The sequence below is a fragment of the Astatotilapia calliptera genome, chromosome 1, assembly GCF_964374335.1.
Source record: "Astatotilapia calliptera chromosome 1, fAstCal68.1, whole genome shotgun sequence".
Classification (NCBI taxonomy): domain Eukaryota; kingdom Metazoa; phylum Chordata; class Actinopteri; order Cichliformes; family Cichlidae; genus Astatotilapia; species Astatotilapia calliptera.
The window spans coordinates 25,048,485-25,057,506 of NC_137422.1; the positions used below are offsets into that span (position 1 = coordinate 25,048,485).

Here is a 9,022-nt window from a genome sequence, read left to right on the forward strand (position 1 = left end):
AAGCGTACGTACGGCGTGCCATCACACAGACAAGGCAAAATAGATTTTTTTTCTTTTTTTTTTGTAGAGGCATTTATTTCTGTTCATCTCATTCAGTTGAATAATGAATTGTTCTAACAGGGGAGGAATCGTGGCAAATAAAAAAGAGAGGGATAAAGTCTTGTTTCCTTGCTACCTTGTGACTGAAACTTTCAGAAGTACCCTGGCAAAACATACAAAAGTGGGCATGTTTCTTTAGGCGGGTCCAAATACAGTTCATATCCCCTATAAATGTTGCAGCACAAGTAAAAACATTAGCTCAGCTCTTAGCTCCCTTTGCAGATTCCAAGCCGGGCCGATTTAAAGTTCCTGGAAAATAACAGCGGTGGAAGTAATTTGCCTGTACGCTACTGTGAGAGAAATTTTAAATCACTGGATTTTCAAATAAATGCCACATAGAACTGGCACAAAAGCAGTGAGGCAGCTGTTGTGATGACAGATGTTAAGAAAAAAACAAAAAAACCCAAAAAGCTCCTAATGGTGCTAAACTGTGATCAGCAGCCAATCAGCTGACAAATCATATCACCTGTTAGATATAGCAGGATATTATCTTTTTCATGTCTTAGGTTTGCTTTATTTCACCTGTCATTCAAGGTGAAAGTACTGAAAGTGTAAAAATACATATGCTGAGATATGACTTGGACTTACCTAAACAACAAAATTGCACTTACATCTATGCTCCATGTGTATCGCTCTGCATGCAGCTCCCTATTTCATACTGATCTGCTTTAAAAGTTACACCTGAGGAACCAAAGGAATGGACTTAAATGTGTAGAAAACAAAAACATTTGTGGAGCACAGAGGGATTTCACTCATGTAGCTAGATTTTTAGTGGGAGAAATTTCACAAACATATGCCCGTTTGAAGGACTGTGTGTCTCACTTTTTCTTTTACTCCGTTACCTCTTGCTTTAGCGCTGCTGCATTTATTTAAGTCACAGGCTCTTGGTTTGGGTCCATTTACAGACATATAAAATTACTCCAGCAAATCCCTACCACCTCATTACCAACATAACCTGCAGCCAGTCTTTCAAGGACGACTCTCTAATGACACCACATGTATCAGCTTAATGTCTATTTGAAGCAAGCTTTCTGCCACAAAAGAAAGAAAGAAATGTACAGACATCATCGACAGCAAAGTGTAAAGTGTAAGTATTGATGCTTGGCATTTATTTATTCCCAGTGAACTGCACTATTGCACCATTCCTCTCTTATACGATTGTACTATTCCTCTCTTCTACACTATGAATGTGAGAATAATGTTCCTTTTTTGTTTCTCTACTTAGACAGACCATTCACAGATGTGGCTGCCACCTGGTTGTGTTGAGACACATGACTGCCACTGCTGCTGCACATCCTCTCTCCAATCTTCTGTCGACAGTGGTTTTTATCCACAACCAAACTCATATAAAACATTTTCTAACTGTTGAAAATGAAAATAGTAAAAATGAAAAACAGAAGCAAATTCCATGCAAAGGTAGGACGAACAAATGTGAAAATGCAAAGAAAAAAAAAGAAAGATCTTATTACATTTATTTAGGATTTCTCATCACACTAAGACAGATTAGAAAAATATGTTTTCAAAAAACACAGTTGAAACTTGGCACTTTTGATATTTTGTGAGTCTTTATTAACCCCAGTTGTGTAAAATGTGACAGAAAGCCACAGCTTAACACACCCACTCTGAGTCAGTTGATATTTAAGACAGGAACAATGAATTTACCCCATGTACGACTGGCTGCTTTGTTTTGCAACACCCACAATGAAATGGTTGAATGAAGTGGGTGTGAGAACAAGATTAAATGTTCACCATGTGTGCCACAAATACTACCAGACTCAGAGTAAATAAATAAATAAATGAATACATGAAAATAATCAGAATGAATGGCAGCGTGAAAATAAACCTGGCCAGCTTAAGCCAAGTGCCACTGCCCTTCACAGCATATTTAATAGACACTTTTCCTGCACCCTGTATTTAAACTCCTTTTGTATGTGTGCTATTATAGTATAGTATTATTATATAATCTTTTCACAGTCAAAAATATATTATTTGTTTTCTTGCGATTCAAAAAATGTAAAGACAGGAGTGAAATATAGGATGTTAATAATTAAAAAATATATATAGCAGGGAGTTGTGCTGAATTTACTGGATACTATCCTATGTCGGATGTGTGTGTACATCTCATTCATTGGGTTCTGGGCAGAGGAAATGAGCATGAGTTCCCCAGGGCAGGGATTACTCTAATGACTTTGAGAGCAGCCTTGTGCGCTGTAACTTTTGACCTCTGCTCATCCTCTTTGACAAAAAACACAACAAGAGAAATACACATGCATGCACACACACGGATTCATGCATCTACACCTACAAACACATACATGACATACCGTGCGAAACAGCAAGACAAAAAGATTTGCTCCAATTGTTCCTCTGGCACTTTCTAAAGCCTGTAAGAATTCAAACCCCCAACCGGCTCTTATTTTTGGTTGTGTCGACTGGCGTACTGGTACTTAACTGAACATTGTGCTGCATCTTATGCTGTCAACCTGCATAGCGCCAGCGTTCCACATGAGTGTCTCGCTGGAAGATCGATCATTTTATCACTTACATAACCGCTGCGTACGGGCACCACAGATATAAGAGGAAACATCTTTTTACAAATTAGATCTGTCTTCGCAAAAAATGCCATTTAGCTCGGGGACTCGACTGTTTGAGTCACACACACAGAGAAGCACAAGTAACACTATGGTCTGAAACAAAAGAATGGAGCAAATCTATTCTTTTGTTTTCGTATTGTAAGTTGGTGAGTGTGTTTTCATGTTTAGTATGCGTGCGGTGACTGTGTTTTAGTGGATGGACATTAGAGGTCTAAATGATCTGTTCCAATGAGGAAACAATCAAACTAAATAAGTTTAAGAGTCTTATAAAGAAGCCCCTAGCAAAAAACAAATGTTCATTTTTTACATGCCACTCAAAACACATCAAAAAACCCACTGCACTGAAAGCATGGTTTAAAGAGAGGCAGAAAAGAAGAGACTCTTAAGCAAAGAGGAAATTATTTCCTCTTTGAAATGGCAAATACAAAAACATGTCTTTTAAATGAGGGGAAAAGCAAATGATTATCCTCTCTAAAGTCATTTCATACATTGTTGTGGTTAATGTGACATATCAGACTATAACGGTACTACTGCTTTAGATGTAATTAGATAAATTGAGGAAGAAGGAGAACGACTTGGCTGTAAATTGCATGGTGTGTACATGCTAAGACCCAACACTGGCACAGCTGCACAGAGCTACACTCACAATTTATCATCTTTACATCGCAGGAGCCACTGGCCCACACCACTATTAATCATCAGCAAAATCATTTAATTCAGCCCAAGCCTGACTATTGTCTCAGCTTCTCCCCTCACTCTGGGCAAATCAGCCACCACAGCAGCAGTGCACACCTCAGATCTTGGGTTAAAACTGTCTTTCTCCCTCTCCCTCTCTCTCCTTTTTGATGAGCTGTGTAGCACATCATCATTGGCAGATGGCGCAGAAGCTTGCTTTTTTGCAAATTTAACAAGTATGAAATTTATAATGGCAAAGACTACGAACGGTTGAGCACTTACTGCTTTAACACACTGACAGTGCGGTTCATTTTTATGAAAGGCGTTTTTTTGTCTGTATCCGTTGGACACTGATAATCTGTGGCTAAACTGCAAAACAGAAGACAAATCCAGATTGAATCTGTCTTCAGAAACTGTAGCGTTTCCTCAAAGTGTATTTTGGCACGTTGGTCTTCCTGTTTCAACAAACAAATTGTTCCGAATGCCCACAAGCCTATTCCTTGTGAACTCAGCAAAGAACTTTTCCTCTTGTCTTTCTGGAAAGTGGCAAGTTTAGTTCGTGTCCAAGTGCAGTCCAAAAGTTATGTTAAAAAGAAAATCAGCATATGATGTAAAAACACCAAATGCAATGCAAGATTGGGTACAGCAGAGCAGAGACTCTTCTGCTAACCACAGTGGCTGACATAAATTGGCACCTTCTCCAGCGCCCCCTCACATGCCTGACATGGCTGTGCCCTCCGTGCGCCCCGTCTCCCACAGCATGTTTGCTTCAGGCCAACGTCCAGACCCACTGACAAAAAGGAAAGAGCTGGATGAAACTGAGAAAGCCAAACGATGACATGCTAATGACTGTAAGTGCAGAGTGTCCGAGAAACACGGTAAGCGGGCACAACAGATAAGTAAGCAAAGAATGTGTAAAAAGGGTAAGTGAAGGGTACAAATATGGAGCATGCATCATGCACAGCCACAAGAAACTCACAGTGTTGTCATTATTACATACTGCCACTCAAGGAAACACACACACACACATTCAGATTTACACCTAAGTCCAAATACACGCTTGCATACTCCCACATGAAGCAGCACTTAAGACAAGCACACACATATGCACAAATAGAAAGGCTCACACATGACCAGACTGTTCATAATAATGTTAACATGATTTATCAGACATAAAATCAAATTGGACTTCTGCAAATAAAAATGAGGATGAAGTTCATGAACTGAGATGCAAACACAATATTTCTAACACTTATTTTTTTGATTATAATGATAGAATCACGTTGGACTTTAAATGAAAAATGTCAGCAGGTAAGGTCTGTTTCTCCTTTTTAGGATCATCATCATAGGAAATAATAAATACATATATTTTTATTTGGTGTTAATTCATGGATTGTGAAGAAACATGCATCTCTATCATTCAACAGACTGTCAAAGCAGAAATGTTTAATTAGCTGCACGCCACTGTGAGTTATTGTTATTATTATTAGGCTTCATTAAGTTATTGCAACAATGGACTTGCATCTCTACATTTTACAATTTTTTTTTACACTGCCAGCCTGAATTGCTTTCCTTAAATGTTCAATTCATTCCTGTTTCTGATTCTTCCAAAATGGTGTAAGAAGCTCTTACTAAATTAATTCTGGCAGAAACCTTAAAAAGAGGGTAACAAGACCCCTATAAGCAGTGTTAAAAATGTGGGGCAGTAATATGGAGATGACATGTTTTCTAGTTTCATTTCTGTGTGTTTCACTCACAAACAACAAAGAGTCTCAGGACAACTCAAAAGAAAAGTGAGAAACTTATTGAAGACAATTACATACATTTATTGCATATCATTTAATTGTATGAAATGAGAAACGAGCACATATGAACATCACATATGGTTAGTGAATGAAATAATTTTGCACAGCAAAATATATATATATATATGTATATATATACTATATGTAAGATGAAAGATTAATTAACATATTTTCAAAATTTATTGGCGAATAGTACTCCCCCCTTTTATACATGCAGGGTGACACTCCCTGACGATCTAATAATGTCCGGACATTATAGATTAGAATAATTACTTATTGCTTTGCAAATGTTTACGTTTATTTAAGAGAAAACAACAGTATACCCTGAACTGATGCTAATATCTCCAAATGATACGACTAAGTCGTAAACGAATGTCAGATCTATCTTCTTGGGAGATGGAAAGCTAATTTTCCACATGACATTTTTTTAGTGCATTTCTGTTCAGAATAAGTCAGTTCAATCAAGAAACACATTTTCAAAAGCACAGTAATTTACTTAGACTTGTGAGAATTGTCTTCTCCAAATATACTTTTTCTTAATATAGTTATTTAAAATATAATAATAAAATGTGTGTCGGACACCAGATCTCTCACACTTCGGTTTATAGCACATGCTGCAAAAGCGCTGTTTTATGCACTGCACAATACTGCTCACTGTATAAATTGGAGCCGAGCCAATTTCTCTTAATCAGTGTTAAAAATAGTTTTGGGCAGCAATCTTATTATTAATTATCCTAGAAATCTATATGACATAAGCTGTAGCACATGATATCTTTTGCATCATAGATTATAAAACTTTGTCTTTAAATTACGCTTTAAAAATTATTCAAATGATGACAAATGCACAATGGAATATATTTAAATAACAACATAGGCTTAGCAACAGACTAAACTTCCAGGAAATTGACTGGTAATTTCCTTCATACTGAAGTCTTTTCTTTTTCCCCTCGCACCAGGGTCCCCGCCGACAAACTTCCACCAGGAATGCCAGCGCATTCACTGCAGTCTTATGACAGCCGATGGTGGTGCACTTCAACACAGCTGAAATGCACCACTACAGGGGGTGGGAAGTCCTGTCACTTTTTTGTCTCTGTCCCAAAAAAGTGAGGAGGCCTAAATGAAGTATGAGTGCCATGCTGGAGTCATCCGACAAAATAGGACATCTTCAAGCATAGAAAGAAAAACCATACATGTCCAGCATGCAGGGCAGTTCAATAACACATCTCTTTAAAACAATGAAGAGTTTGTAATGGATACAGTCTTTTGTTGCTCCACACAATAACAAGCAAACGCATGAGATGAGGTGGCGTCAAACGGCAGGCTTGCAATCCTCCAAGTTTGGCAGACAAAAAAAATAAAAAATAAAAAAAGGAGAAAGAAAGAAAAAAAGGAAAAAACATACTGTCGATGGATGCACTTTTGATAAGAATCTGTACACTGAATCAAAACTAAAATGATGAAAAAGGGCCAAGTTGATGAACTTCAAAGGAGTATACTTAGTGCTTGCATGCACACTTGGTATACTGCGGCATAAAGTTGGATCAACTTTCAAATATCAAACACTGCAAATCTAATGAACAGAGATGAAAAAAAATCTTGACAGACAAACTATGTGTAATATACTGAGTATGATAGCAAAAAGTAGAAAGTTTTCTCAATACGCCTCTTCTAGATTAAAAAAAAATGCGGATAACAAAGCCCTCCAAATCTACAGCAGTGGTAGAATGGAGGGAACTTATTTTCAAAAAAAAAAAATAAATGTAATAAAAAAAAATCAAAAAGTTGATAAATTAGTTCTTCATCTAGGCATATAGTGGGATTTGCGTCAAGTAAATAATAAAAAAAAAGTTTCAGAATGAAAACTTTTTACGCGGGGTGAGTTATTCATCTGATATAGTTTTATTTCGCGATAATGTCGAAACTCACATGAAAAATTCCGGAGATGAAGGGTTGTTGTCACTGCTGGATCCGTTTTCTCTGAAGCCGTTGCTGATGAGCTTCTCATACTTTTCTTTGTACGCGTCCCTCTCCCGGACCAGCCTGGAGATCTCTTGCTTTAGGTGCTCGACTTGCTGCAGGAGTTGTGTCTTCTCTCCCTCCAGGACGTGCCGCTGCTGAACTCGCTTGAACCGGCAGGACTGAGCGTAGCCTCTGTTCTTTAGGGTCCTCCTCTTCTGTTTCAATCTGATCACCTCTTCTTTGCTGACCCCCCGTAGCTGCCGGTTGAGCTCCCGCACTGACATGGTCACCAGCTGCTCGTCTGAGAAACGCTCCTCCAAGCGCATGTGTGGGTGATTTGTCCCAGAAGTGCCGTTGGACTGGACGCCCGGTGCCTGGTGGTGGCTGCTGCTGTGGTGGTGATGGTGGTGGTGGTGGTGTTGCGCTCCGTTCTGAGCGGCTGCCGCAGCAATTACTGCCGACACCACCGCCGCGGCGGACCCCATCTCTTCCCCGGCCATGGTGCTTCCTCCTCCGGCTGCACCAGCAAACTGCTGGCCCCTGGCATAGCCATCGAAAGACTGGAGCTGATGACTGCTGTTGATCAGCGCCTCGACCGCGTCTTCGGGGCTGAAGCCCAGCGCCTCTGGATTCAGCTGCTGTTGATAACCGGACATCCAGTAGAAATCCTCAATGTGTGTCTTCTGCTCACTCCCCGAGCCCGGACTGGGCGCCGAGAAGCTTGGGGAAGGGGGCACCGAGCTGCAAGGCGTGCTCATCGGGGTGGAAGACAAGGATCCCCCGGCGATAAGGCGACTGCACTGGCTGATGTTGCGATCGGGCTCCACCGGCTCCTTTTTCACTTCAAACTTCATCAGATCGAAGTCATTAACATATTCCATGGCCAGGGGACTGGTGGGCAGGTCGGAGTTGCTCATTGCCAGCTCTGATGCCATCCTCTTGCTGCTGACAGTCCTCCAAACGGGGTGAAGAGCAGCTGTCAAACTGGGTTGGTTGGGAAGAACGTGAGCCAGTTTGATTTTTACGCGTTTGTCTTGAAACTGAAAAAAAAATTAGGTTTTCGGCGTCCTTTTTGCAGGCGTGTGTGAGCAGAGTTTCTTTGCAGAGTCTATTGCACTGACACACCAGTGCCGCGCGTACGAGTAGCGGAGTCCTTTTTCAGCATGTGAAATTCGGCGGTTTTGGATTTCAAACATTTAACACTTTACGGGGTCTTCATGAATACATTGCGCACGCGGAGAGGGAAACACACCGAAAGTCAGGGAGTAAAAGCTCACTTGCACGTTCTAACCCGCTGTCTGGTGGGGCGATTTTTTAGTGGGATCACACAGCAGATGAGTTTAAGCATTGTAGCCGCTCTGACGTCAGGCTGGAAATGGGAAATTGACTCGGACGACGAGCCAATAGGGTCGCACACTCTAACAGCTAATTAACATATTAGTAGCCCAGAGAAACAAAACTTTTATCTACCGTCAATGGACACCAGCTGACTGTCAGTCGGAGCATAGATCCTTTTGTTCTTTTTATCGTAATTTCGATTTCATTTTATTTATTCATTTATTTATTTATTACTTTAATTTTTCGAAGTATGAGTTGTAAGTGGAACGAAACAGAGCATGCTCTAAATTAATTACAAAACGGAGTTGTAATGCTTGACATATAGAAAAAAGAGATAAAGCAATCATAAAACAGACCTTATATAGTTCGCGTAACCCTGTAGCATAAACTGGTTATACATTTTAAGACATAAGTCTTAATCTTGCGAACATTACCTGAACAAAACCCGTCCACTTCCTAATGGCAATGTCTGTTATTTGTCTGAATGTACAGCACAATTAAAACCTAGAAACTATGTTTTATCAACTAAATATAAAACAAAAGTGGCATGTA

The 9,022-nt window shown here is 39.9% G+C and overlaps 1 protein-coding gene across 2 annotated transcripts in view; it reads right to left on the reverse strand.

The window, feature by feature from the left end:
- mafa (MAF bZIP transcription factor a) overlaps nt 1–8,808 on the reverse strand; it is a 67,584-nt gene extending 58,776 nt beyond the window's left edge. For both annotated transcript variants that reach the window (XR_003272602.2, XM_026169911.2), the window contains exon 1: nt 7,100–8,808. Coding sequence is in view for 1 of the 2 variants with exons in the window: in XM_026169911.2 (XP_026025696.1) it covers nt 7,100–8,067 (968 nt within the window). In the remaining variant the exon portion in view is untranslated. The remainder of the gene's footprint in view (nt 1–7,099) is intronic.
- Nucleotides 8,809–9,022: the final 214 nt, after the last annotated feature.